The sequence below is a fragment of the Labrus mixtus genome, chromosome 11 (genome assembly GCF_963584025.1).
Source record: "Labrus mixtus chromosome 11, fLabMix1.1, whole genome shotgun sequence".
In the NCBI taxonomy this organism is placed as follows: Eukaryota; Metazoa; Chordata; class Actinopteri; order Labriformes; family Labridae; genus Labrus; species Labrus mixtus.
The window spans coordinates 185,001-212,500 of record NC_083622.1 but is presented as its reverse complement, the minus strand read 5'-3'; the positions used below and the strand labels follow the sequence as shown (position 1 = coordinate 212,500).

The 27,500-nt window shown below is 46.2% G+C and overlaps 2 protein-coding genes and 1 long non-coding RNA gene across 5 annotated transcripts in view; 1 reads left to right on the top strand and 2 right to left on the bottom strand.

The window, feature by feature from the left end:
* Nucleotides 1-17,046, bottom strand: part of myo1eb (myosin IEb) — a 17,570-nt gene extending 524 nt beyond the window's left edge. Inside the window, exons 1-26 of the mRNA XM_061049451.1 lie at nucleotides 16,789-17,046; nucleotides 15,643-15,780; nucleotides 13,115-13,204; nucleotides 12,900-12,994; nucleotides 12,613-12,700; nucleotides 11,475-11,564; nucleotides 11,261-11,392; nucleotides 11,043-11,177; nucleotides 10,811-10,943; nucleotides 9,108-9,304; nucleotides 8,954-9,034; nucleotides 8,736-8,822; nucleotides 8,549-8,635; nucleotides 7,546-7,713; nucleotides 7,274-7,359; nucleotides 7,016-7,097; nucleotides 6,684-6,889; nucleotides 6,452-6,596; nucleotides 4,958-5,072; nucleotides 4,656-4,825; nucleotides 4,384-4,529; nucleotides 3,928-4,074; nucleotides 2,494-2,651; nucleotides 2,339-2,413; nucleotides 2,071-2,260; nucleotides 421-596 (exon numbers count right to left, since the gene is read on the bottom strand). Coding sequence (XP_060905434.1) covers nucleotides 421-596; nucleotides 2,071-2,260; nucleotides 2,339-2,413; nucleotides 2,494-2,651; nucleotides 3,928-4,074; nucleotides 4,384-4,529; nucleotides 4,656-4,825; nucleotides 4,958-5,072; nucleotides 6,452-6,596; nucleotides 6,684-6,889; nucleotides 7,016-7,097; nucleotides 7,274-7,359; nucleotides 7,546-7,713; nucleotides 8,549-8,635; nucleotides 8,736-8,822; nucleotides 8,954-9,034; nucleotides 9,108-9,304; nucleotides 10,811-10,943; nucleotides 11,043-11,177; nucleotides 11,261-11,392; nucleotides 11,475-11,564; nucleotides 12,613-12,700; nucleotides 12,900-12,994; nucleotides 13,115-13,204; nucleotides 15,643-15,780; nucleotides 16,789-16,791 — 3,220 coding nt within the window. The 5' untranslated portion in view covers nucleotides 16,792-17,046. The remainder of the gene's footprint in view (nucleotides 1-420; nucleotides 597-2,070; nucleotides 2,261-2,338; nucleotides 2,414-2,493; nucleotides 2,652-3,927; nucleotides 4,075-4,383; nucleotides 4,530-4,655; nucleotides 4,826-4,957; nucleotides 5,073-6,451; nucleotides 6,597-6,683; nucleotides 6,890-7,015; nucleotides 7,098-7,273; nucleotides 7,360-7,545; nucleotides 7,714-8,548; nucleotides 8,636-8,735; nucleotides 8,823-8,953; nucleotides 9,035-9,107; nucleotides 9,305-10,810; nucleotides 10,944-11,042; nucleotides 11,178-11,260; nucleotides 11,393-11,474; nucleotides 11,565-12,612; nucleotides 12,701-12,899; nucleotides 12,995-13,114; nucleotides 13,205-15,642; nucleotides 15,781-16,788) is intronic.
* A 355-nt stretch (nucleotides 17,047-17,401) lies between these two features.
* Nucleotides 17,402-23,822, top strand: LOC132983220 (uncharacterized). The gene is made up of 3 exons (XR_009674812.1): nucleotides 17,402-17,531; nucleotides 23,485-23,681; nucleotides 23,731-23,822. It is a non-coding gene; the product is annotated as an uncharacterized LOC132983220 (long non-coding RNA).
* Nucleotides 18,146-27,500, bottom strand: part of pi4kb (phosphatidylinositol 4-kinase, catalytic, beta) — a 13,640-nt gene continuing 4,285 nt past the window's right edge. For all 3 annotated transcript variants that reach the window (XM_061049452.1, XM_061049454.1, XM_061049453.1), the window contains 9 exons: nucleotides 26,687-26,914; nucleotides 26,353-26,580; nucleotides 23,544-23,653; nucleotides 23,190-23,294; nucleotides 22,986-23,109; nucleotides 22,504-22,769; nucleotides 22,298-22,430; nucleotides 19,207-19,327; nucleotides 18,146-18,971 (listed from right to left, as the gene is read on the bottom strand). In XM_061049452.1, coding sequence (XP_060905435.1) covers nucleotides 18,790-18,971; nucleotides 19,207-19,327; nucleotides 22,298-22,430; nucleotides 22,504-22,769; nucleotides 22,986-23,109; nucleotides 23,190-23,294; nucleotides 23,544-23,653; nucleotides 26,353-26,580; nucleotides 26,687-26,914 — 1,497 coding nt within the window. In that variant the 3' untranslated portion in view covers nucleotides 18,146-18,789. The remainder of the gene's footprint in view (nucleotides 18,972-19,206; nucleotides 19,328-22,297; nucleotides 22,431-22,503; nucleotides 22,770-22,985; nucleotides 23,110-23,189; nucleotides 23,295-23,543; nucleotides 23,654-26,352; nucleotides 26,581-26,686; nucleotides 26,915-27,500) is intronic.

The following is a 27,500-nucleotide window of genomic DNA, read 5'->3' as shown; positions in this document are numbered from 1 at the left end:
TCACAATTTCATTATTAGCATTCACGATAAAAACAATTCTGAATTTATTGCAATAAATGAGAGAAAAGTAGTAAGAAGAGTTGTAAAAGTAGCAACATTGGTAGTAGTGTCAGTAACCCCCAATTCACACAAACTGCGTGCGCGTTGCGGTCTGCCATTGCGATCCGTTTCGGGATTGTCAGCACAGTGTGATCCCGCGGGAATAAAGAGAACAACGTGCAAACAACGTGAGTCTTTGTCTCTCTGAGGAGGATCTGTTGTTCATTCTGTGTCATGTTGATAAAGTGATGGAAAATAAGATTGTGAGTCCGACTTCCTGTGCGGGTTGTGATATTCTGTCTCGCTTCGATCTCCTCAGTGACGGGCCGCGGCGTGCACGGTATGTGTGAATTGGGGGTTACAGTAGAACTTTAGAGCTACCTTCAGTGAGTATCTCGATGACATCATCGGCGTTGAAGCTGAGTTCGTCTGTGTCCTGGGCATCGTAGGCGTACAGAGCTTTGCACTGAGGAGAGCGAGGCTTGGGTCTGGGAGCCGGTTTGGGTCGACCCACTCCAGGAAGGGGCTTAACGTCCTTCGACATCCGCCGCTGCAGCCTGCAGGCAACACACAGGGATTACAAACACACCATGTTCACATACTGTATTTAACCAGAGAAAAAACACAAAGAAGCCACGCCCCCTAATTCTACATTACTTTAAGCCTTAATATAATGTAAACAGGTAAGTTGTATAAACATTCAGCCTGAACAGTTACAGACTGTAAACATGTTTATTTTAACATAGAGCTCTATGGGGACTGACTCACTGCAGGAGACAGACTCTAGTGGACACTGGAGGAACTGCAGCTGTAAAGTTAGACATTTTAACATAGAGCTCTATGGGGACTGACTCACTGCAGGAGACAGACTCTAGTGGACACTGGAGGAACTGCAGCTGTAAAGTTAGACATTTTAACATAGAGCTCTATGGGGACTGACTCACTGCAGGAGACAGACTCTAGTGGACACTGGAGGAACTGCAGCTGTAAAGTTGGACATTTTAACATGGAGCTCTATGGGGACTGACTCACTGCAGGAGACAGACTCTAGTGGACACTGGAGGAACTGCAGCTGTAAAGTTAGACATTTTAACATAGAGCTCTATGAGGACTGACTCACTGCAGGAGACAGACTCTAGTGGACACTGGAGGAACTGCAGCTGTAAAGTTGGACATTTTAACATGGAGCTCTATGGGGACTGACTCACTGGAGTTATTTACTTCAGCTTTACCTTCTTTTTTCAACACCAGAGGTTACTGTTTGGCTCTAATGCATCTCAAATGATTCCAGTGAGGTTGCCATGACGACATGATTCAGCATTTAAAGGTCCCATATTCTTCTTTTTCTGGTTTTATTTGCTCTTTAGTGTGTTTTCATGTCCTGTGCATGTTTAGTCACATCTATGTGCAAAAATTCAAAATCTGCAGAAACGCGGCTTCTCCTACGTCCTCCTGTTAGCTGTAGCATTAGCTGCATGTAACGCTCGGTTCTAGCCCCCCGCGATAAAAATGTGTCAGTCCGGCGTCATTGTCAGTGTGAGATCACTGATCTAAGCCCATTGGTTCGTTGTGGCCCAGCAGCTCATGTTGAAATTTCTGAGACGCGTGCTGAGCAACTGACCAATAACGACAGAGCGGATCGGCAGACCAATCAGAGCAGACTTGGCCCACGTGGGGTCTAACAGTGTGGGCTCAACAGAGCGTAGCTGACGGACTCAGAGCGTAGAGGGAGCAAGGAGGAGCAGTACATGAAAACAGACACTTTTTTCGGACTTCAGCTATTGTGAACATACTTTAGTAGGAACATAGATTAAATATACGAACCCCAAAAAGGGCAGAATATGACCTCTTTAAACAAGCTGCTAATTATTAAATATGAAGACAACCACAGACTTACAGGGACACATTCAGTCAGAGAGTTAGCTTTTCTGTAAACTTTTCACCGACGGGACTTGTTTCTACTGATTACCATGGTTACTTTATACAGGTGGTGTGGCTGTGTTATACTGGTTGTACTGGTTGCTCTCTCACCCTGCAGCGCCCTGGTCAGGGACTTCCATGAAGCCCATGTCATGCTGTTGTTGGGCTCGGTGGTCGTGGCGACGCTGGCTTTGGAGGCGGGGCAGACTGGGCTGTTCCATGTTGGACTGCTGCCTCAACAGGGAGTGTCTGGAGGAGGTGGAGCCTCCTCTGGGAGCCCCGCCCTTCCTGGAGGGAGGAGCTGAAGAAAAAAACTCACATTACTAACAAAAAGTCAAAAGATGATGCCCTGACACCTAACAGTGGTTTGTTTTGGTACCTGAGCTATACTGGCTGGTGGGTGGAGCCTGGTTTCCCTTGTAGCGGCTCTTGCGCATGTCCTTCCTGGTTGGTCCTATAAACCAAACAGGAAGTCAGGAGGGGGATGCATACCTGGACTTTAATCAAACAGTCATTAGTCAAGTAAGAACTTACTGGAGTTTTTAGGTAGACCCGGTCCGATGGAGACCTGCAGGACCTTCCCACTGGGCTTCAGAATTGCCTCATCCCCATCCCCTCCCTGGAACTGGATCTGTCTGGACCCTGAAGAACTAAATGGCCCCCAACCGCCCTTCTTCACCTTGAACTCCAGCCTGAAGGACAAACACATGGTAGATGATAAATGAGCTGTGTTTGATAATGTGCTGACTCATAAGCTGTGTTTGATAATGTGCTGACTCATGAGCTGTGTTTGATAATGTGCTGACTCATAAGCAGTGAGCTGTGTTTGATAATGTGCTGACTCATGAGCTGTGTTTGATAATGTGCTGACTCATGAGCAGCTGTTTGATAATGTGCTGACTCATGAGCAGTGAGCTGTGTTTGATAATGTGCTGACTCATGAGCTGTGTTTGATAATGTGCTGACTCATGAGCTGTGTTTGATAATGTGCTGACTCATGAGCTGTGTTTGATAATGTGCTGACTCATAAGCTGTGTTTGATAATGTGCTGACTCATGAGCAGTGTTTGATAATGTGCTGACTCATGAGCTGTGTTTGATAATGTGCTGACTCATGAGCAGTGAGCTGTGTTTGATAATGTGCTGACTCATGAGCAGTGAGCTGTTTGATAATGTGCTGACTCATGAGCAGTGAGCTGTGTTTGATAATGTGCTGACTCATGAGCTGTGAGCTGTGTTTGATAATGTGCTGACTGATGAGCTGTGTTTGATAATGTGCTGACTCATGAGCTGTGTTTGATAATGTGCTGACTCATGAGCAGTGAGCTGTGTTTGATAATGTGCTGACTCATGAGCAGTGAGCTGTTTGATAATGTGCTGACTCATGAGCAGTGAGCTGTGTTTGATAATGTGCTGACTCATGAGCTGTGTTTGATAATGTGCTGACTCATGAGCAGTGAGCTGTTTGATAATGTGCCGACTCATGAGCAGTGAGCTGTGTTTGATAATGTGCTGACTCATGAGCTGTGAGCTGTGTTTGATAATGTGCTGACTGATGAGCAGTGAGCTGTGTTTGATAATGTGCTGACTGATGAGCTGTGAGCTGTGTTTGATAATGTGCTGACTCATGAGCAGTGAGCTGTGTTTGATAATGTGCTGACTCATGAGCAGTGAGCTGTGTTTGATAATGTGCTGACTCATGAGCAGTGAGCTGTGTTTGATAATGTGCTGACTCATGAGCAGTGAGCTGTGTTTGATAATGTGCTGACTGATGAGCAGTGAGCTGTGTTTGATAATGTGCTGACTGATGAGCAGTGAGCTGTGTTTGATAATGTGCTGACTCATGAGCTGTGTTTGATAATGTGCTGACTCATGAGCAGTGAGCTGTGTTTGATAATGTGCTGACTCATGAGCAGTGAGCTGTGTTTGATAATGTGCTGACTCATGACCAGTGAGCTGTGTTACTGACAGGTTGTTGAATTTGAGCACCAGCTTCTTGTCACTTTTCTCCTGATAACGTTTGACCAGCAGACTGAGGAACTCGGTTTTAAAGACACTTTGAAGAACGCTGTCGTATTCCTCCTCGTGGACGATGAACAGGTCGTCCTGTAGAGTGCTGACAGAGAGAGACAGACAGTGAGACAGACAGACAGGTTCTGGTCTCTGCTTGAAAACCCATTCTGGTGCTAATTCTAGTTCCAGTTCTTGTTACTCTTGTTTCAGCTGTAGGCGGCCCCGAGTGAAACGGGTTAGGGTTAGGGTCCGGGCCCGGGGTCCGGGTGACCGTGCACTGGTTATTGTTCTAGTTTCATAGCTAAAGCTTTTGTATATTTAGTGTCAGTTCTAATTCTAGTTTTGATCTCTTTTTCATCTAAAAAGTGGGCTGCACCCTGGTTGTAGATTTGGTTCTGGTTCTGTTTCGTACCTGAGAGAAACAGACTGGACCTTGTTGAGTTCGATCTTCCTCTTGAGAACTTCCTGGATCTGACCTTTATCTGGACCCTGCTTCACCTTCTCTCGCCCAATCAGGTACAGGAACTTTGGGGTCAGGACGAGGTCTCGCTTCACGGTCTGTAGATCAAAACAAAGTGTGAAGAAACAGGAGTGTTATACACATCCTGTGTTTCAGTCCTTCTATACGTTCATGACTGATCAACAAGCAGAAGTGGAACATGGCCTCGGTCATTTCAAACTCACTCTGAACCTTCGGTCATATTTGACCACGACGTCTGCGAAGTCGATCCTCTCTCTGCGACCAACAAACTGTCTGACCTCTGGATGGTTGTCCATGCCGATGTAGTCGCCCACAAAGTTCCTGTTGATGCTGTTTCTGCGACGCTCTTTTTTATTCAGCAGGACATCAGAAGCTGAAGGAAAAGTAACCAATCAGTTTTAACCTCAAACACACAAACACGATGAGAACACAGAGACAGAATGCTGTTAAACCCATCAGCTGGTTCATCCTGTGTGTGTGTGTGTGTGTGTGTAACAGCTCTTACCTTCCTCCCTCATCTTGACAAATTTGCGGACAGCAATGTGTTTACGCCACGCCTTCTGGATGACACGAGCGTACCCGTTATACTTCCTCTCCCTCATCTCCTCCAACAAGAAGAGCTGCAGAGAGAAGACGACACTGAGACAGAGATCCACCAGCCCGGGGAACCACAGTACCCACAATGCCCCTGTTTGACAGTGAGTCATGAACCTGAGGGCTTAAGATGAATGTAGAGTAGCTCTACAAGCTCTGAGGCTTAGCCGTACTTTAGTCTGACTAAACCTGAAACCACCTGAAGACCAGATCACTAGAATTGAGCCTGGTTAGATAACCTGGAGGTCCTCCTGAGGGTCTGGTTCAGGTCTGTGTCATTGCTCTCAAGGAGATCTTTTAGAGTGTCGTGGAAGGGAGAAGTGTCCGGAGCACAACATGTATCCACAGGGGTACCTCAGGGCTCAGTGCTCGGTCCCCTTCTCTTCTGCTATGCTGACGATACCCAGCTCTTCCTGTCATTCCCGCCAGACGATGTTACAGTCTCTGCAAGAATCTCATCATGCCTTGCTGATATCTCTAAATGGATGAATGAACGGCACCTTCAACTCAATCTTTCAAAGACTGAGCTCCTTGTCATCCCAGCCAGTCCCTCTATGCAACCACAGATCAATATCCAGCTTGGAACAACCAAACTCATGCCCACAAAGTCTGCAGGAACCTGGGTGTCATGATTGATGACCAGCTAACTTTTAAGGTTCAAGTTGCCTCGATTGCCCGGTAATGTCGATTTGCCCTAAACAACATCAGGAAGATCAGACCTTACCTGTCAGAACTACACAGCTCCTGGTACAGGCTCTTGTGATATCTCTACTGGCAGGTCTTCCTACATGCACTATCAAACCTCTGCAGATGATACAAAATGCAGCAGCACGACTGGTCTTCAACCCTCCTAAAAGAGCACATGTCACTCTGCTGTTCATCTCCTTACACTGGCTCCCAGTTACTGCTCGCATCAAATTTAAAACTCTGCTGCTCGCTTACAAAACAGACACAGAAACGTCTCCTCCTTACTTTAACTCTCTCATCCAGGTCTTCACTCCCTCCCCCCCCCACTACGCTCTGCCAATGAAAGGCGTCTGATCCAACCTTCACAACAGGGTCCTAAGTCTCTGACTAGACTCTTCTCCTCTGTCGCCCCCCGGTGGTGGAATGAACTTCCAAACTCCACCCGATCAGCAGAGTCCCTCTGCACCTTTAAGAAAAAGCTAAAGACCCAGCTTTTTATCAACACCTACGACCTTCATGGTGATGTTACTGAAGATGATGATAATGATTAAAATAAAATGATTCTATCCCCCTGGTCATGTCCTCTGGTCACTTCCTGTCAGCATCTGTGTGGGATCAGACCTAAAGCTGTTTACTGTCTACAATGACACCAGAGACCTTTACTTTGAAGGTTCACAGCCCAAAACCCATCTTCCTGAGCCGTGCCAATGTTTCTCACCGACTCTGGAGCTTTGATGAACACTTTGGTCTTTCCCAGCTGGAACTGGTCCTGGTCCATGTGGACCGACTTCAGGAGGTGCAGGACTCCCTGACGCTGCTCGCCCCTCCACTTAGGCCAGCTCTCTTTGGTCAGGATGGCGTACCTGCAGCAGAGGTACTCTCTGTTAGCATCTCTGTTAGCTTATCTTAGCATGTATGCGCTCAGTGAGGAGGACAGTTTGACCTCTGACCTCTGCAGGAACTTGTTGAAGACTCGTCTGTAGGCGTATCCAGCCCGGCGGACTCTGATGTTCTCTCTCAGACCTAGGTACTCCACCTGATGTTTGACCCGGGTCTCCTCCCAGTCTCTGGGCTTTTTGGTCTCGTTGGGTTTGATGCAGCGGATGTAGTGGGGGGTGCATTTCATCAGAGTCTGCACCAGACTGTTGGCTTGTTTCTAAAACAGAGAGGGGGGTGGGGGGGGAGGACGTAACAATCTCTCTGTTCTGGTGATATATCTGAAGATCTGTAGTTTGTTTACAGGTTTAAAACATGGTGGTATGCTCTGGCTGCTCTCTCTCACCTTGATCTTAGTGCTGGCGGTGCTCGGACGCCCCTTCTTCTCCGCCTCCAGGTTCTCAGGAAACAGAGCTTTGATGAACGGACTGACCACAAACACACCACAGATAGGTGTGAGGTCATCATTATTACCATATATACACATATTGATTCAGTTCACTCTAGAGGGCATGCACATGACATCAGAGTAGGCGGAGCCACTGCAGTTCCACCCCCTGAGGGAGGAGCTTCAGTACAGGTGAAGAGAGGTGTGAATACTCACAACTCACTGCTCTGCATCAACTCGATGATGTCATTAAACAACACGTCTCTGTTCCTCTCACAGAAACCACTGACGTCATACGACACCTGGATACAGACAGACAGGTGAGCAGACAGACAGGTGAGCAGACAGACAGACAGACAGGTGAGCAGACAGACAGGTGAGCAGACAGGTGAGCAGACAGACAGGTGAACAGACAGACAGGTGAGCAGACAGGTGAGCAGACAGACAGGTGAACAGACAGACAGGTGAACAGACAGACAGGTGTGCACCTTGCCGGCGTAGTGATGGATGATGAATCCTTTGTTCCAGCTGCTGAAGTGTTCGTGCGATCCGATTTGACCCTGAAGCTTCTGCAGCAGCGTCTGATCCGCCCCCTCACCTTTAGCGTGCATCGTCGCACACACGTCGTCAAGGATGCTCATTAGCCCAGGAGGATTCTGGGAAACCGTCGCAGAGAAAACTTTGGCTGTTACAGAAATCACTCCCTCCTCCCTGTTTAATGAGTTATATGTAGTGCACTCACTCAGCACAATTCAAAAACATTTCAGACGCTACTCGCTCACTCGCCGGTGGCGCAACTGAAACGTGCAGCTTAGCAACGGCCGAGGACCAATGATAACAACATGAACTTCAGTGAAAACTGAAATTATACTGAATGTGTTTTAATAAAGCAGTTATAAATAATGATTTAATGTTAAATATTGATTGTTTTAATAAATAATGATTACATTTTAAATATTGATTTTTTTATAAATAATGATTACATTTTAAATATTGATTTTTTTAATAAATAATGATTACATTTTAAATATTGATTTTTTTAAAATAAATAATGATAAAATTTTAAATATTGTTTTTTTATGAATAATGATTAAATGTTAAAAAAAATTTTTTATAATGATTAAATATTGATCTTTTAAATAAATAATGATTAAATGTTAAAATATTGATTTTTTTTTATAAATAATGATTAAATCTTGATTTTTTTTTATAAATAATGAAACATATTTCTTGATGCTCACAGACTCTGGTCTCTCGTCTGTCTTCATCAGGACAAACTACCGTCACTAACGGTAACCATCTTTGACTCTTTATTTAAACTGATCATAGATTTCAGTCTAAACGCTCCAAATATGAACTTTGTCCACTTTCTTCACGCTGCTAGCTCCTCTTGTCCATCTGAGAGCAGTCAAGTCAAACGCCTCATAAAAATCTTTGAACTGCAATGCATGATGGGATATATCAGTCCTGTTCACTGATTGGTCAACTCACCAGTTTGGACTCAATCAGGTCACAGACCACTTTGTTGTTAAAGTACTCGATGGGTGACCACTTGATCCCCTCCTGAACGTACTCCTCCTGCAGAGACACAAAGCACACACAGCTGTAGCTACGTCTCTAACGGGAGAACCAAAGGTGTGATGTGATGATGTCATACTGTGATGTCATAATGAAGCACCTGTTCTGCCTTCAGTGTGAGCTCAATGAAAATCTGCTGCAGCTTCTCGTTCACAAAGTTGATGCAGAACTGCTCGAAGCCGTTTCTCTGAAACAAACAATCACATTGGTCAAACAGTGTGTGTGTGTGTGTGTGTGTGTGTGTGTGTGTGTGTGTGTGTGTGTGTGTGTGTGTGTGTGTGTGTGTGTGTGTGTGTGTGTGTGTGTGTGTGTTTGTACCTGAAAGATCTCGAAGCCGTAGATGTCGAGGACTCCAATGGTAAGATCCTCCTGCTCCTTCTCCATAGCTTTATTGATACACTGTCCCATAAAACACAATCAATAAACAATGTGGAATCAAAGAATGTGTGTGTGTGTGTGTGTGTGTACTGACATCAACCAGGAAGTCGAACAGGCGTGTGTACAGGGCCTTGGACAACGCGTCTCTGGAGAAGCTGGCCTGCTCAGTGTTCAGGGTCACAGAGATGGACTCGGTCTTTCCGCCCCACTTACTGTCCATGGTCCTGCTGGTCAGCTTACTGCAGAGGCCGTCCTTAGGGATCCCCAACAGGAAGGCTGGGAAAGCCAGGACTACCCCCCCAGGAACCAAACACAGAGTCACATTACAGACTGTTCAGGTGTATGGTAGTCTACAGTGTAAATATAGTGTGTTTCCTCACAGTCCTGGTTCTCCTGCTTTAGTCTTTCTGGAGTTTATACAGTGTGTATATTGTAGTGTAGTTTATGTAGGGTAGTTTGTCGTGTGTAGTATATATTGTGTGAAAATATCACACTTGACTGGCAGCAGCTCGAACCTTGGTTCACAGCAGCCTTTGAAATCCTCCTGATCGGCGCAGGTCAGAGGACTGAGATCTGAATCAGGACAGCATCTTCAAGCCCTAAAGAGCTATATGAAGTCCTGAAGCCTGTCAATCAGGAAAGGATCCAGGACTGGTAACATCCCCTCCTCTGCTGGCAGAGCAGCCAGTGCAATGTCTTGGGAAGCTAAACACTGCAGATCTCTGAGACAAGCATGTGGCTCTCAGAAGGCCTGGTGAAGATAGATCAAAGCCCCCCCCCCCAAGGGAGATTTAAGACCTGGTGCTACTTAAACATCACCTGATGTGGCCACTGAAGTACAGACAGTAACAGTACAGAGGAGAGCCAAATGTCTACCTCGCTGTCTCTCCAATGCTGCCCAGTTTGGAAAGACTCCAACTACCACTGAAGTCACTCGATCTAAGCTGGAAGGTGAGGCTCTTATTTGAGCTAAGAGACCAACCGATCCAGTTGTAAAACAAACTGAGGCATCAGTTCAAAGAGGTCGCCAGCGGAGGGCTGAACATTCAGTTGACCGGGCAATCAGTCAACAGCATCGAGAGTTAGTCGGGTGGTTGCAGCAAGGCAAGACAGGGCCAAGATGTGGTCCAAATCCACGAAGAAGGAAAATAAAGAACTGGTGGTCTCTGAACTGATCAGAATGGAAGATTAGAGCTGTGAGCCAGCGGCGGCTAGGAAGGAGGACAAACTGGAAGGCAGTCACCAACAGGTCCTTAACCCGGGCACACGTGGAAGATTTCGCAGGCTTCCTCATTAGGTCCACAGATGACTCCCTCCAGAGTGTACATCTCTGGTACAGCTTGGAAACAAACTGCAGTCTCTGAGATGCCAAGAATCACAACTTGAAGCACATTCTAACGTGCTGCAAATCAGCTTTGTCCCAGGGCTGGTGATGAAGGCGCCATGACAGAGGGTCAGCTGATCACCATGCCAACAGAAACAACCAATCATCATCCATACCATGAAGGACTTCATCAGGCAAGGAGCTGAGGCGGACTACATCATTTAGAGGTTGCGGTCCGTACTGACATTTGGATGCGAGTGGCAAATGAGTGTTGATGTGGACCATCATCTGAAATAGCCTCAACTGCTCTATGGCCAGACGTGAGGGGCGAAGCATCTCTGAAGGGTTGCTCCCAGCTGACGACTTTGTGGCGTGCCCACTGGCACAGGTGGAGGTGTAATGTATTGTAGTATACATGTGTATATAGTTTATAGTGTATATGTTGTAGTATATGGTGTGTAGTGTGTTCTCACAGTCCTGGCTCTCCACCACAGCGTAGTTGTTCTCCTCTCTGAAGCTGATGTTTCCTAAATGAAGAATTCCTGCAACCAGCTGAAGAACTGCATCCTGATCGTCCATAGAGAGACCCACTACTGACATGGCCTCCTGACAGACAGACAGACAGACAGACAGACAGTAAGAGAGACAGACAGACAGTAAGAGAGACAGACAGACAGGCAGAGAGACAGGCAGACAGGTACAGACCATGGTATCAGAGAACTCTTTCTTGTCGTTGACATCCTCCACCGTGTACGTTCCTGATTGGTTCAGGTAGAAGTAATAGTCAGGGGTTGTCACCCCGAGGTTCTCCCTCTGCTCACTAGTAGCCCCCTCCAAAAGCTGAGGGCAGAGATCACACAGAGGTCATAGGTTCATGTTGCAGTACTTGTAGTTCATGTTGCAGTACTTGTATGTTGTCGTACCTGGTAGTAGATGTGGAAGTTTCTCTCTCCAGGATTCTGTGAGATGACTCGACTTTTCTCCAACAGGAAGTTTGAAATTTTCCCTCCATCAGGAGCCCCTCCACGACCGAACTGGATCTCAAAGTATTTACCCTGGGGGGGGGGGGGGGGGGGGTTACATTGTATGTTAATAAGTAGTAACCTTCTATCAACTTCTGGATGTATTTATACTCACAAATCTGCTGGAGTTGTTGTTGCGGACTGTCTTGGCGTTACCGAAGGCCTCCAGCAGGGGATTGGACTGCAGGATGATGTCTTTAACATGCTACACACACACACACACACACACACACACACACACACACACACACACACACACACACACACACACACACACACACACACACACACACACACACACACACACACACACACACACACACACACACACACACACACACACACACACACACACACACACACACACACACACACACACTGACTTTAAATCAAGCAAATTAAGCCAATGCAAAAGTGCCAAAAAACTGCAGTTCCTCAGGGGTCCACTTGAGGCTGTCTCCAAAAGTGAGTCAATCCCCATTGGGTTCACTTCTTTTTTACAGCAGAAATAAACATGTTTACAGTCTCCATAGCTTGTTTATTTATTGGTAAAGTAAGGATTATCATAAATCACGCCTCAGCTCTGTTTTTTTCCGCACTTAGCTTGAAATAAGTTGGAGTCAGTACTTTCAACATGGCTTCATAACTCCTCTTCAGTAACCAATGAGGGATGTCACTACGACCACGTCCATGTTTTAAACAGACTGTGATACCACCAGCAGTTCACGAGTACTACAGGAAGTACTTCTGGAGGCACTACAGGAAGTACTTCTGGAAGCACTACAGGAAGTACTTTTGGAGGCACTACAGGAAGTACTTCTGGAAGCACTACAGGAAGTACTTCTGGAGGCACTACAGGAAGTACTTCTGGAAGCACTACAGGAAGTACTTCTGGAAGCACTACAGGAAGTACTTCTGGAAGCACTACAGGAAGTACTTCTGGAGGCACTACAGGAAGTACTTCTGGAAGTACATCAGGAAGTACTTCTGGAGGCACTACAGGAAGTACTTCTGGAAGCACTACAGGAAGTACTTCTGGAAGCACTACAGGAAGTACTTCTGGAAGCACTACAGGAAGTACTTCTGGAGGCACTACAGGAAGTACTTCTGGAAGTACATCAGGAAGTAATTCTGGATGCACTACAGGAAGTACGTCAAGAAGTAATTCTGGATGCACTATAGGAAGTACGTCAGGAAGTATGTCAGGAAGTTCTACAGGAAAAATGACCAGGAGCAGTACTGGGAGGACTGACCTGGACTTTGTCTCCTCCTCCGGACACTTTGGACACATAGCTCATGATGTACTTGGCAGCAACAGTTTTCCCAGCTCCACTCTCACCACTGACAGGAAGAAGCAAAGATGCAACAGGAAACAGGAAGCCAAACATAGGAAACAGATAACTCAGGCTCAATACATAAAAAAACATGTAATGAATAAAAGTACAAACACCAGCTGCTTAATAAAAACACGACTAAACTCTGTTTTCTTAAGACCTAGTGAATGGGCGGGGCTTAGGTTTGTTAGGTGAGTCCCGCCTACCTGATGATGACACACTGGTTCTCGCTGTCAATCATCATGTTCCTGTACACGTTGTCAGCAAGCGCGTAGATGTGAGGGGGGTTCTCATACTGAGCCTGAGAGAGGGAGGGCACAGTTTAAATGATGTGATACAGAGTGTGTGTGTGTGAGTGTGTGTGAGTGTGAGTGTGAGTGTGTGTGTGTGTGTGTGTGTGTGTGTGTGTGTGTGTTCTCACAGCTCCCTGGTACAGCTCCACTTCTCTATCGGTGAAATATGGAAGCTGTTTGAAAGGATTCACGGAGATCAGAACTGCACCGATGTAGGTCTGAGAAGAACCAGGTCAGGGACTAAAAACAAGGAGCAGAACCAGGACCAGGACTCTGAGCCCTCCTTCAGTTACCAACATGAAACCACAGGCCGTAATACTTGTGAAGAGTAGGACTTGTACACAGGTCTATGGACTTGTTAACAGTCAGAGTTTCTCTCTCTCTCTCTCTCTGTGCATATACAGTACATCATATTACTGCATGTATCTATCTATAAATCTCAGTCACTAACCACCTACTTTCCTGGGAGCTCTTGAGCTCTCCTAGGCTCCTCAAGATCGTCGGTTGACGGCCTGCCAGAACTTTTGCTGCTTTGCTAAAGTGCTCATGATGGATAGGCCGGATCTTTGTAATATAACAATAAGTAAGGTCTTTTACCTGCTTTATGTAACATAACAATGAGTAAGGTCTTTTACCTGCTTTATGTAACATAACAATGAGTAAGGTCTTTTACCTGCTCTTTTGTAACATAACAATGAGTAAGGTCTTTTACCTGCTTTATGTAACATAACAATGAGTAAGGTCTTTTACCTGCTTTTTATAACATAACAATGAGTAAGGTCTTTTACCTGCTTTTTATAACATAACAATGAGTAAGGTCTTTTACCTGCTTTTTATAACATAACAATAAGTAAGGTCTTTTACCTGCTTTATGTAACATAACAATGAGTAAGGTCTTTTACCTGCTTTTTATAACATAACAATAAGTAAGGTCTTTTACCTGCTTTATGTAACATAACAATGAGTAAGGTCTTTTACCTGCTCTTTTGTAACATAACAATGAGTAAGGTCTTTTACCTGCTTTATGTAACATAACAATGAGTAAGGTCTTTTACCTGCTTTTTATAACATAACAATGAGTAAGGTCTTTTACCTGCTTTTTATAACATAACAATGAGTAAGGTCTTTTACCTGCTTTTATAACATAACAATAAGTAAGGTCTTTTACCTGCTTTATGTAACATAACAATGAGTAAGGTCTTTTACCTGCTTTATGTAACATAACAATGAGTAAGGTCTTTTACCTGCTTTTTGTAACATAACAATAAGTAAGGTCTTTTACCTGCTTTATGTAACATAACAATAAGTAAGGTCTTTTACCTGCTTTATGTAACATAACAATGAGTAAGGTCTTTTACCTGCTTTTTATAACATAACAATGAGTAAGGTCTTTTACCTGCTTTTTATAACATAACAATGAGTAAGGTCTTTTACCTGCTTTATGTAACATAACAATGAGTAAGGTCTTTTACCTGCTTTTTGTAACATAACAATAAGTAAGGTCTTTTACCTGCTTTATGTAACATAACAATAAGTAAGGTCTTTTACCTGCTTTATGTAACATAACAATGAGTAAGGTCTTTTACCTGCTTTATATAACATAACAATGAGTAAGGTCTTTTACCTGCTTTTTGTAACATAACAATGAGTAAGGTCTTTTACCTGCTTTTTATAACATAACAATGAGTAAAGTCTTTTACCTGCTTTTTGTAACATAACAATAAGTAAGGTCTTTTACCTGCTTTTTGTAACATAACAATAAGTAAGGTCTTTTACCTGCTTTATGTAACATAACAATAAGTAAGGTCTTTTACCTGCTTTATGTAACATAACAATGAGTAAGGTCTTTTACCTGCTTTTTGTAACATAACAATGAGTAAGGTATTTTACCTGCTTCTTGTAAAGTGTCTCAAGATAACACTTGTTATGAGTTGACGCTATACAAATAAAAATTGATTGGTTGATGAACAGGTCAAAGGACTTGTTAACAGGTCAAAGGACTTGTGAACAGGTCGTAGGACTTGTGAACAGGTCTAAGGACTTGTGAACAGGTCGTAGGACTTGTGAACAGGTTGTAGGACTTGTGAACAGGTCAAAGGACTTGTTAACAGGTCAAAGGACTTGTGAACAGGTCTAAGGACTTGTGAACAGGTCGTAGGACTTGTGAACAGGTTGTAGGACTTGTGAACAGGTCAAAGGACTTGTTAACAGGTCAAAGGACTTGTGAACAGGTCGTAGGACTTGTGAACAGGTTGTAGGACTTGTGAACAGGTCAAAGGACTTGTTAACAGGTCAAAGGACTTGTGAACAGGTTGTAGGACTTGTGAACAGGTCAAAGGACTTGTGAACAGGTCGTAGGACTTGTGAACAGGTCAAAGGACTTGTTAACAGGTCGTAGGACTTGTGAACAGGTTGTAGGACTTGTGAACAGGTCAAAGGACTTGTGAACAGGTTGTAGGACTTGTGAACAGGTCAAAGGACTTGTTAACAGGTCGTAGGACTTGTGAACAGGTTGTAGGACTTGTGAACAGGTCAAAGGACTTGTGAACAGGTCGTAGGACTTGTGAACAGGTCAAAGGACTTGTTAACAGGTCGTAGGACTTGTGAACAGGTTGTAGGACTTGTGAACAGGTCTGAGAATTCTCCATAAGGATACAAAGATGTAGTCGTCGTTGTATCTCTTCTTCAGGTTCTCCGTGATGGCGTCCTCACTGATCTTGGACAGCAGCACCATGTCGTCCACGCCGCTCACCTTCAGGTTCTGAGCCTGCCAGTGGTAATGCTCCTTACTTCCCTGAGGGGGCGGGGAAAAGAGACAGAGGGTCAGCTGATCACATCCACCTGAGTTACCTGCTTTGAATCAGACTGAAAGACTTTCTGAATATTAAACACTTCAAAATATTTTTTAAATAAAGAACCCAAAATGAATATTTGGAAGAATTGAATTCAAAGAATCTAGTATTTCTACACTCTGGTGTTAGTACGTATAACACACTGTGCTGTGATTGGTCGGCGGCTGGTGTCTCTCTCCTGAATTTCCATCATTCCTGTCCTGTGGGATCATGTCGAGGAGGAGACGCCCCGACACGTTCTCACACACACACACACACACACACACACACACACACACACACACACACACACACAGTGTCCATGGCAACACAGAGGGAAACTTTAATCTGACAGTTTGACTGATTTTTTTTAATTTTCACTCTTTATCCTCTTTTATGTTTTTTTAAATATTTTTAATCTTTCATATTAGTATTGATATTTTTTTTATTTAATGTCTTTGATGTTTTTAATTTTCATGAAACCTTTAGTCGTCTTTTATCTCCTTTCACTCGTTTGGTTTGATTTTAAATCACTTTTATTTAATGTTTTGATAAATTCTATGGAAGCAAGAATGGACAAACACAATCAGAAACGCAGAAATCAAAAGTACTGAAGTTTGTCCTCTCCGGGCTTCAGTGAAGATAACACATCCAACGAGATTCATTTCATCTGAGTGTTTGTTTGTTTGTTTGTTTGTTTGTTTGTTGTTGTTTGTTTGGCTCAGATTTAAAGATCAAGCTGCAGAGAGAACAGGAGGAGACTTCTTCCTCCTCTCCACAGATCAGCTGTTTGTCTTTATCAATAAAAAGGATCAGGAGCCCTGAGTCCAAGTGCTGGACCCTGCCGGACCGGGACAGAGTCCAACACCGGGCCAGGTCCGGGTGAGACCGGGCCAGGTCCGGGTCTATCAGCGGAGTTCTGGATCAGCTGTTTAAAGTTTTGAAAGTTTGCAGAGTGTCTGTGGACTCACCATGTCTCCTCCTGCTCTCACTTCCTGTTCAGAGAGAAGTTGAGAAATCTTCAGTCGGTCTCAGGTAGATCCGGATCGAGGTGAACTCTGACTGAACCCGGCTCGGCTCGGCCCGGCTCAGCTCGATTCGGTTCGGAGGATTAAAAGAATTCTGAAGGTTTGAGCGACATTTTTTCTTCTCTGTTTTTCTTCTGTTGGTCTTCCTCAGTCTTCCCTCTGAAATCTGTGCAGGTGTGGGCAGGTAACACCCCGCCCTCATCCTTCTCCGCCCCGAGGACCTCTGGGTATTGATGTCCTGACAGACAAGCTGGAGCTCTGCTGCCCCCTGGTGTCCAGCAGCGGGATCACAGCCAGACAGACACTTCAGTTTTAATAAACATTTAAAAAGTCTTTTGTGTTTAAACATGTTTTAATATCTGAGTTTCTTCAGTTTTTATTTAATTAAATAATCAAACTTTATTTATAAAAACAAATATGTTTTTTTTATCATCAGTTGTGAAGCTTTATTTAAACTCCCAACAAGTCGACGTTCTTAAAAGAAGTACTTTTTGTTTGTGTTTATTTCATGGAAGCCCAAAGACGACAAACATCCAAACATTTGATTTCACTGTTAGCACGAGATAACGACTCGTTGACGTCGTGCTCCCGGGATAACAGCGTTTTCACCTGATAACTGGGATGTTTATCGTGAGATAATGAGGTAGATTAAGTTTTCACTATCACGAGGGAACAATGTTCAGAAAGTGTTTGGAGATCCAACCACTGATTCATTTAAACTTTAACCAGGTGTCCTTGAAGCTGTCGTGAACTTTGACCTCCAGAGTGAATCTCTGAATTTTCCGCGTCGTCGTCCTTTAACTGCTGCACACCTGAAGGCCTCACAGCCCAACGGCTCAGGTGCATGATGGGAGATGGAGTTGGACACACCTGTACTTTACAGATGATTGTTGAACATGTGAACGCAGCAGAGAACAGGAAGTGAGAGTTTACTCGTCTCTCAGTTCTGTTGTTGTCATTTCCCAGCATGCAACACGACTCACCTTCTGGAGACACACTGAACAGCTGATTTTAATAAAACCTGTGAGGAGACGACGTCCACTCAAGTCTTCTGATGACGTCATCGTGTTTTCATTCGTTCTTCAACAACAACTCAAACTAAACCCATATCTGCTTTCTCTTGAACACCTTAAATCAGATTCTTTAAATCATGTAGAACAGTCTGAACCTCCTGAAGTTTATCACTCTGAGCGTCAAACAGCTGAATGTTTCTCTCTTCACCCGGAGTTTCTCCTCCTGTCTCTCTCTGTGAGGTGCATGTGTGAACAGACCGTCAGTCTTTAAATGAGGATGAATGATGTTTGATGTTTGTTGGACTCTTTAATGAATCACAAAGTGTTCACAGTTAAAACATGTAAAAAAACACACACTGGTCCTTTAATCTGCTCTACACCTGGAAATACGCCCACCTCATCCACGTTCACAGTTTAAACTAAAAGTGGGCTGCTCTCTGATTGGCTAAGAGTCCATTTGAGCAGCCAATCAGGAACATACGCCCAAATATGGAAAGAGAAGAAGACGAGGAAGAAGAGAGCTGAACTAAGAAAACGAAGATTCTCCGAGAGGAAAGACGAACAAACGACAAAGTCAACCGACAGAGAAGAAGAATGAAAGAAGAAGAATAAAAGAAGAAAGAAAGAAGAAGGAATAAGATGAGGAGAAACAGGAGGAGGCTGGAGGTCTCAGGTTAACAGTCTCTATTTGTTCAGGCTACACACACACACACACACACACACACACACACACACACACACACACACACACACACACACACACACACACACACACACACACACACACACACACACACACACACACACACACACACACACACACACACACACACACACACACACACACACACACACACACACACACACACACACACACACACACACACACACACACACACACACACACACACTTGGGGGGCGGGGCCTGGGGTCACATGATGCCGTTGGTGAGGTACTGGAAGCCGTCGTACAGTTTGGTGGTCAGTGACCTCATGGATCCGTCCACCAGCTGGTCGACCAGCAGCTGCAGCTGCTCCTCAGTCAGAGACATGTGGAAACGCTCCTTCAGCCCCCGCATGGTGCTCGAGCCGTGGAAGCAGGGCAGCTGAGAGCCTGCAGGGGGCAGTACAGTGACATCAATCTCGTGTGTGTCTGTGTGAGTCTGTGAGTCTGTGTGTGTGTGTGTGTCTTTGTGTGTGTGTGTGTGTGTGTGTGTGTGTGTCTGTGTATACAGCTGAGTGGTGAGTGTAACTGTGTTCCTGGAGGAAACCTGTAGAGGGCTCCACAGAGCTCAGGATGTTATGATGTGTGGATGTAAACATGTAAACATGGAGACGGGAGGTCTTACCCTGCTGCATGATCTCCACGATCTGAAGCACCCGGTCCATGTGCTTCCTCGCCGCAATCAGACCCTGAAGCATCAACATCTTATAGTAGTTAAACATGTCGCCGTCTGGACCCCCCATCACCTGTAAACAACAACAACAACAGGTTCATACAGGTAACAAGACCCCCATCACCTGTAAACAACAACAACAGGTTCATAAAGGTAACAAGACCCTCATCACCTGTAAACAACAACAACAACAGGTTCATACAGGTAACAAGACCCCCATCACCTGTAAACAACAACAACAGGTTCATAAAGGTAACAAGACCCTCATCACCTGTAAACAACAACAACAGGTTCATAAAGGTAACAAGACCCTCATCACCTGTAAACAACAACAACAACAGGTTCATACAGGTAACAAGATCCCCATCACCTGTAAACAACAACAACAGGTTCATAAAGGTAACAAGACCCTCATCACCTGTAAACAACAACAACAGGTTCATACAGGTAACAAGACCCTCATCACCTGTAAACAACAACAACAGGTTCATACAGGTAACAAGATCCCCATCACCTGTAAACAACAACAACAGGTTCATACAGGTAACAAGATCCCCATCACCTGTAAACAACAACAACAACAACAGGTTCATACAGGTAACAATACCCCCATCACCTGTAAACAACAACAACAGGTTCATACAGGTAACAAGATCCCCATCACCTGTAAACAACAACAACAACAGGTTCATAGAGGTAACAAGACCCTCATCACCTGTAAACAACAACAGGTTCATACAGGTAACAAGACCCCCATCACCTGTAAACAACAACAACAACAACAGGTTCATACAGGTAACAAGACCCTCATCACCTGTAAACAACAACAACAACAACAGGTTCATACAGGTAACAATACCCCCATCACCTGTAAACAACAACAACAGGTTCATACAGGTAACAAGATCCCCATCACCTGTAAACAACAACAACAACAGGTTCATAGAGGTAACAAGACCCTCATCACCTGTAAACAACAACAGGTTCATACAGGTAACAAGACCCCCATCACCTGTAAACAACAACAACAACAACAGGTTCATACAGGTAACAAGACCCTCATCACCTGTAAACAACAACAACAACAACAACAGGTTCATACAGGTAACAAGACCCCCATCACCTGTAAACAACAACAACAGGTTCATACAGGTAACAAGACCCTCATCACCTGTAAACAACAACAACAACAACAGGTTCATACAGGTAACAAGATCCCCATCACCTGTAAACAACAACAACAGGTTCATACAGGTAACAAGACCCCCATCACCTGTAAACAACAACAACAGGTTCATACAGGTAACAAGACCCCCATCACCTGTAAACAACAACAACAGGTTCATACAGGTAACAAGACCCCCCATCACCTGTAAACAACAACAGGTTCATACAGGTAACAAGACCCCCATCACCTGTAAACAACAACAACAGGTTCATACAGGTAACAAGACCCCCATCACCTGTAAACAACAACAACAGGTTCATACAGGTAACAAGATCCCCATCACCAGTAAACAACAACAGGTTCATACAGGTAACAAGACCCCCATCACCTGTAAACAACAACAACAACAACAACAACAGGTTCATACAGGTAACAAGACTCCCATCACCTGTAAACAACAACAACAGGTTCATACAGGTAACAAGACCCCCATCACCTGTAAACAACAACAACAACAACAGGTTCATACAGGTAACAAGACCCCCATCACCAGTAAACAACAACAGGTTCATACAGGTAACAAGACCCCCATCACCTGTAAACAACAACAACAACAACAACAGGTTCATACAAGTAACAAGACTCCCATCACCTGTAAACAACAACAACAGGTTCATACAGGTAACAAGACCCCCATCACCTGTAAACAACAACAACAACAACAGGTTCATACAGGTAACAAGACCCCCATCACCTGTAAACAACAACAACAGGTTCATACAGGAAACAAGATCCCCATCACCTGTAAACAACAACAGGTTCATACAGGTAACAAGACCCCCATCACCTGTAAACAACAACAGGTTCACACAGGTAACAAGATCCCCATCACCTGTAAACAACAACAACAGGTTCATACAGGTAACAGGACCCCCCATCACCTGTAAACAACAACAACAACAACAACAGGTTCATACAGGTAACAAGATCCCCATCACCTGTAAACAACAACAACAACAGGTTCATAGAGGTAACAAGACCCTCATCACCTGTAAACAACAACAGGTTCATACAGGTAACAAGACCCTCATCACCTGTAAACAACAGGTTCATACAGGTAACAGGACCCCCATCACCTGTAAACAACAACAACAACAGGTTCATACAGGAAACAGGACCCCCCATCACCTGTAAACAACAACAACAACAGGTTCATACAGGTAACAAGACCCCCATCACCTGTAAACAACAACAGGTTCATACAGGTAACAAGACCCTCATCACCTGTAAACAACAGGTTCATACAGGTAACAAGACCCCCATCACCTGTAAACAACAACAGGTTCATACAGGTAACAAGACCCTCATCACCTGTAAACAACAGGTTCATACAGGTAACAGGACCCCCCATCACCTGTAAACAACAACAACAACAGGTTCATACAGGAAACAGGACCCCCCATCACCTGTAAACAACAACAACAACAACAACAACAACAGGTTCATACAGGTAACAAGACCCCCATCACCTGTAAACAACAACAGGTTCATACAGGTAACAAGACCCTCATCACCTGTAAACAACAACAACAACAGGTTCATACAGGTAACAAGACCCTCATCACCTGTAAACAACAACAACAACAGGTTCATACAGGTAACAAGATCCCCATCACCTGTAAACAACAACAACAGGTTCATACAGGTAACAAGACCCCCCATCACCTGTAAACAACAACAGGTTCATACAGGTAACAAGACCCCCATCACCTGTAAACAACAACACTACATCTGTTGTCCCTCAGTTTAAAAGGTACAGTAACTTCATAATCCTTTGACCTGCAGGTAAAAATTAAAGTTTCAGGATGAACTCACGTCCACAAACTCTGAGGTCAGTTTGAAGGCGGACGTTTCGAAGCCGAGGTTTTTTGGCGAGCTGGACAGGATGAAGCCGAAGTCGATGTGGATGATGTGACCCTCAGCGTCCAATAGGATGTTCCCGTTGTGCCTGCAGGACAGAGACAGGTGACATGACGGACTGAGCGTGTGCAGGAGGAGCAGCAGTGACATCACTCTCTCACCTGTCTTTGACCTGCAGCAGGTAGCAGATGAGGCTGTACCCGGCGCAGCTCTGCACAAAGTTCCTCTGCGCCGTGAGGAAGGCCTCGGTGGTCGTGGCGCCGTGCTCCTGCAGCAGGTAGTCGAGCAGAGACAGCTGACTCTGCTTCTTCACCTGGTGGAGCGACACGGCGTTCACCACCGGCTCGATCATCCCGCTGTCAAACGACAGAACCAGGATCTTATAGGGCTTGATCCAGAGCGGGACGCGCTCCTGCTCCCAGATCGACTGTGAGGGACGAGATACATCATGTTTACATGTTTGTTTACATGTTTACAGAACTTGAGTTTGACTCGTCAGAGACACGGGGGAGAGGAGACAAGGAGGCAAGTGTGCAGGAGAGAAGGAGTGAAGGAGACCATTAAAGGAGCAGACAGACTCTATCCTCCTGTGTGTGTGTGTGTGTGTGTGTGTGTGTGAGAGTGTGTGATGTCACAGCGTTACCTTGAGCTGCTGCAGCACCTGGAAGGCGAGCAGCTCCTGTCTCAGGTCGTCTCCACATTTAACGATCACAGACAGGAGCCTCCAGGTGGGCAGGTGACCGTACGGAGAGCCCTCTCTGATCCGCCTGAGAGGGAACCAGTCAGTAACCACTCAAACAACAATGTGACGCTAAGCTCCGCCTCCTCCTCTCTGAGCTCCACCTACCTGACCTTCTCCTCCCACGGCTCCTTCAGGGCCACAGCTGACGGGTCCTCAGGGTCCCGCTTAAAGGTGGTGGGGGCCTGCGCCAGTTGCTCCGACAGACGCCGCCTACACACACACACACACACACACACACACACACACACACACACACACACACACACACACACACACACACACACACACACACACACACACACACACACACACACACACACACACACACACACACACACACACACACACACACACACACACACACACACACACACACACACACACACACACACACGGTGAGGCTGTGTACGTTTAGGCTTGTATATTGGTTGCCGTGGTAACAGGATGGACGTGTCTCACCTGATGTCTCCAGCAGCGATGAACACGGGCTCTTTGCTCTCCAGGCTGGTGATGCTGTCCACTGAGAACTGACTGATGTTATCACAGCTGTTAGTGTGCAGCTCTGGAAGCTGTGAGACAGGTCAGAGAGGGAGACAGGTCAGAGAGGAAGACAGGTCAGAGAAGAAGACAGGTCACAGTCAGACAGGTCATACAGAAACAGGTCAGAGAGGGAGACAGGTCACAGTGAGACAGGTCAGAGAGGAAGAGCAGTCAGAGAGGGAGACAGAACAGAGAGAGAGACAAGTCAGAGAGGGAGACAGGTCATACAGAAACAGGTCAGAGAGGGAGATAGGTCACAGTGAGACAGGTCAGAGAGGAAGACAGGTCAGGGAGGGAGACAGGTCAAAGAGGGAGGCAGGTCAGAGAGAGAGACAGGTCAGAGAGGGAGGCAGGTCAGAGAGAGAGACAGGTAAGAGAGAGAGACAGGTAAGAGAGAGAGACAGGTCAGAGAGGGAGACAGGTCATACAGAAACAGGTCAGAGAGGGAGACAGGACACAGTGAGACAGGTTAGACACGGCAACAGGTCAGAGAGAAAGACAGGTCACAGTGAGAAAGACAGGTCAGAGAGGGAGACAGGTTAGACACGGCAACAGGTCAGAGAGAAAGACAGGTCACAGTGAGAAAGACAGGTCAGAGAGGGAGACAGGTCAGAGAGGAAGACAGGTCACAGTGAGACAGGTTAGAGAGGGAGACAGGTCACAGTGAGACAGGTCAGAGAGGGAGACAGGTCAGAGAGGGAGACAGGTCACAGTGGGACAGGTTAGAGAGGGAGACAGGTCAGACAGGGCGACAGGTCAGAGAGGAAGACAGGTCACAGTGAGACAGGTCAGAGAGGGAGACAGGTCAGAGAGGAAGACAGGTCAGAAAGGTAGACAGGTCAGACAGGGTGACAGGTCACAGTGAGACAGGTCAGACGGGGCAACAGATCAGAGGAAGACAGATCAGAGAGGGAGACAGGTCAGAGAGTAAGACAGGTCAGAGAGGGTGACAGGTCAGAGAGGAAGACAGGTCACAGTGAGACAGGTCAGAGAGGGCGACAGGTCAGAGAGGAAGACAGGTCACATTGAGACAGGTCAGAAAGGGAGACAGGTCAGACAGGGAGACAGGGCGACAGGTCAGAGAGGAAGACAGGTCACATTGAGACAGGTCAAACATGGCGACAGGTCAGAGAGGAAGACAGGTCACAGTGAGACAGGTCAGACGGGGCAACAGGTCAGAGAGGAAGACAGGTCAGAGAGGGAGACAGGTCAGAGAGGGCGACAGGTAAGAGAGGAAGACAGGTCAGAAAGTGAGACAGGTCAGAGAGGAAGACAGGTCACAGTGAGACAGGTCAGACGGGGCAACAGGTCAGAGAGGAAGACAGGTCAGAGAGGGAGACAGGTCAGACAGGGCAACAGGTCAGAGAGGAAGACAGGTCAGAGAGGAAGACAGGTCAGAGAGGGAGACAGGTCAGACAGGAAGACAGGTCAGACAGGGCGACAGGTCACAGTGAGACAGTTCAGACGGGGCAACATGTCAGAGAGGAAGACAGGTCAGAGAGGGAGACAGGTCAGACAGGAAGACAGGTCAGAGAGGGAGACAGGTCAGACAGGGCGACAGGTCAGAGAGGAAGACAGGTCACAGTGAGACAGGTCAGACAAAGCGACAGGTCAGAGAGGCAGACAGGTCACAGTGAGACAGGTCACATTGAGACAGGTCAGAGAGGGAGACAGGTCAGAGAGGGAGACAGGTCAGAGATGGAGACAGGTCATACAGAAACAGTTCAGAGAGGGAGACAGGTCACAGTGAGACATGTCAGAGAGGGCGACAGGTCATGCAGAAACAGGTCAGAGAGGGAGACAGGTCACAGTGAGACAGGTCACATTGAGACAGGTCAGAGAGGAAGACAGGTCACAGTGAGACAGGTCACATTGAGACAGGTCAGAGAGGAAGACAGGTCACAGTGAGACAGGTCACATTGAGACAGGTCACAGTGAGACAGGTCAGAGAGAGAGACAGGTACCAGTGAGACAGGTCACATTGAGACAGGTCAGAGAGGTAGACAGGTCAGAGAGGGAGACAGGTCAGAGAGGAAGACAGGTCAGAGATGGAGACAGGTCAGAGAGGGAGACAGGTCACACAGAAACAGTTCAGAGAGGGAGACAGGTCACAGTGAGACAGGTCAGAGAGGAAGACAGGTCAGAGAGGGCGACAGGTCAGAGAGGGCGACAGGTCATACAGAAACAGGTCAGAGAGGGAGACAGGTCACAGTGAGACAGGTCACATTGAGACAGGTCAGAGAGGAAGACAGGTCACAGTGAGACAGGTCACATTGAGACAGGTCAGTGAGACAGGTCAGAGAGGGAGACAGGTCACAGTGAGACAGGTCAGAGAGGAAGACAGGTCACAGTGAGACAGGTCACATTGAGACAGGTCACAGTGAGACAGGTCAGAGAGAGAGACAGGTCAGAGAAGGAGAGAGGTCACAGTGAGACAGCTCAGACAGGGCGACAGGTCAGAGAGGAAGACAGGTCACAGTGAGACAGGTCACAGTGAGACAGGTCACTCGGTGAATGTGGTTGAGAATGCTGCTTGGATCCTCATTGGTCAACAGAGCTGTCAATCCTGACGCTACATCCACCATGTTTTTCATCAAATAATGAATAAAAACTAAACTTCATGATAAGGACTCATTATGTGACCCATCTGTTAACATGGAGGGGGCGGGGCTAAGGGGTCTCTTCCATCTCCAACACCTGTGGTACTGATGACATCACTTCCTCTCACCTCCACCTGCAGCTCTCCGATGTCGTCCACAGACCACGCCTCGTCGTCGTTGTCGTAGTTGGGGACGGTGGAGAAGCTCCCCGCTCGCTGCTCGGCCGTCATGCCGCAGTCCGGAAGGTTCTCCACCGAGCGCGTGCTCCTGATCCGGTTCTCCGGGATCCGGATGGGAACGTTGGACGTCTCGAAGTTCTCACATTCCAGAACCTCCACATAAATCAGGTACGGAGCCTGAGGGGCACAGGGGTCAAGAGGTCAACATCAGAGATCCTAAGACACAGGGAGGCTCACTCACACGAAAAGAGAGGGGGCAGAATTTGTGTGTGTGTGGGGTCACCTTGTCTTTGGAGTTTAACACCACGGCCTGCGTGTGAGGCACTCTGACCACGTGGTGGTCGAAGGCGGCGGTGGGCAGCCACACTCGAGCGGGCAGTTTGTGGTTGAGCAGCGACAGCTCGGAGATCAGACGCTGAGTTTTCTGCTCTTTGGTGGGAAGAGTCGCCAAACGCTTCCCGATACCCATCAGAGACTTTATGAACTCCCTCTGAGGGGCCAGACGCACTGGCTGAGAGGGGGGGGGGGGGGGGAGAGAGAGAGAGGGGGGGGGAGAAGAGGGAGAGAGTAAAGAGATGTTATAATCAAGATTTAGGGTCTTCTGTGGTCTCCTGCTGGTGTCCCTCTGTGACCTCTGGACAGACAGGTGAACAGGTAAACAGGTTAGGTGCTTGTGTGTCAGCTGATGGATTGAAAAAGTTCTGAAGCTCTTTGATCATTAAAAACAAAGTTAATGACCAAACCTTGGATTTGTCGGACTTTGATTTTTGTTGCCATGGTAACAAACAGACATGGATATCGTGGCTTGAATCATGTTGAGGATTGAAAATCGATGTAAAAAACAGTGACATGTTCTTGAAGGAGCTGCTGTGATGTGATTGGCTGATATCAGATTTTAATGTGACAACACTGACACACAAACACACAGAGTGAGAGAAGAGATGACATCATCACCTGATTGGTTCACCCTTTCATCAAACAGCTGATTGGATCAAACAGAAAGAATTAGAGTGAAGGTGGAGTCCTGAGACCAGCAGCTGCTTTAACCAATCACAGCTGAGCACCCGAGACTCCGCCCCCACACTGAACCACAACCA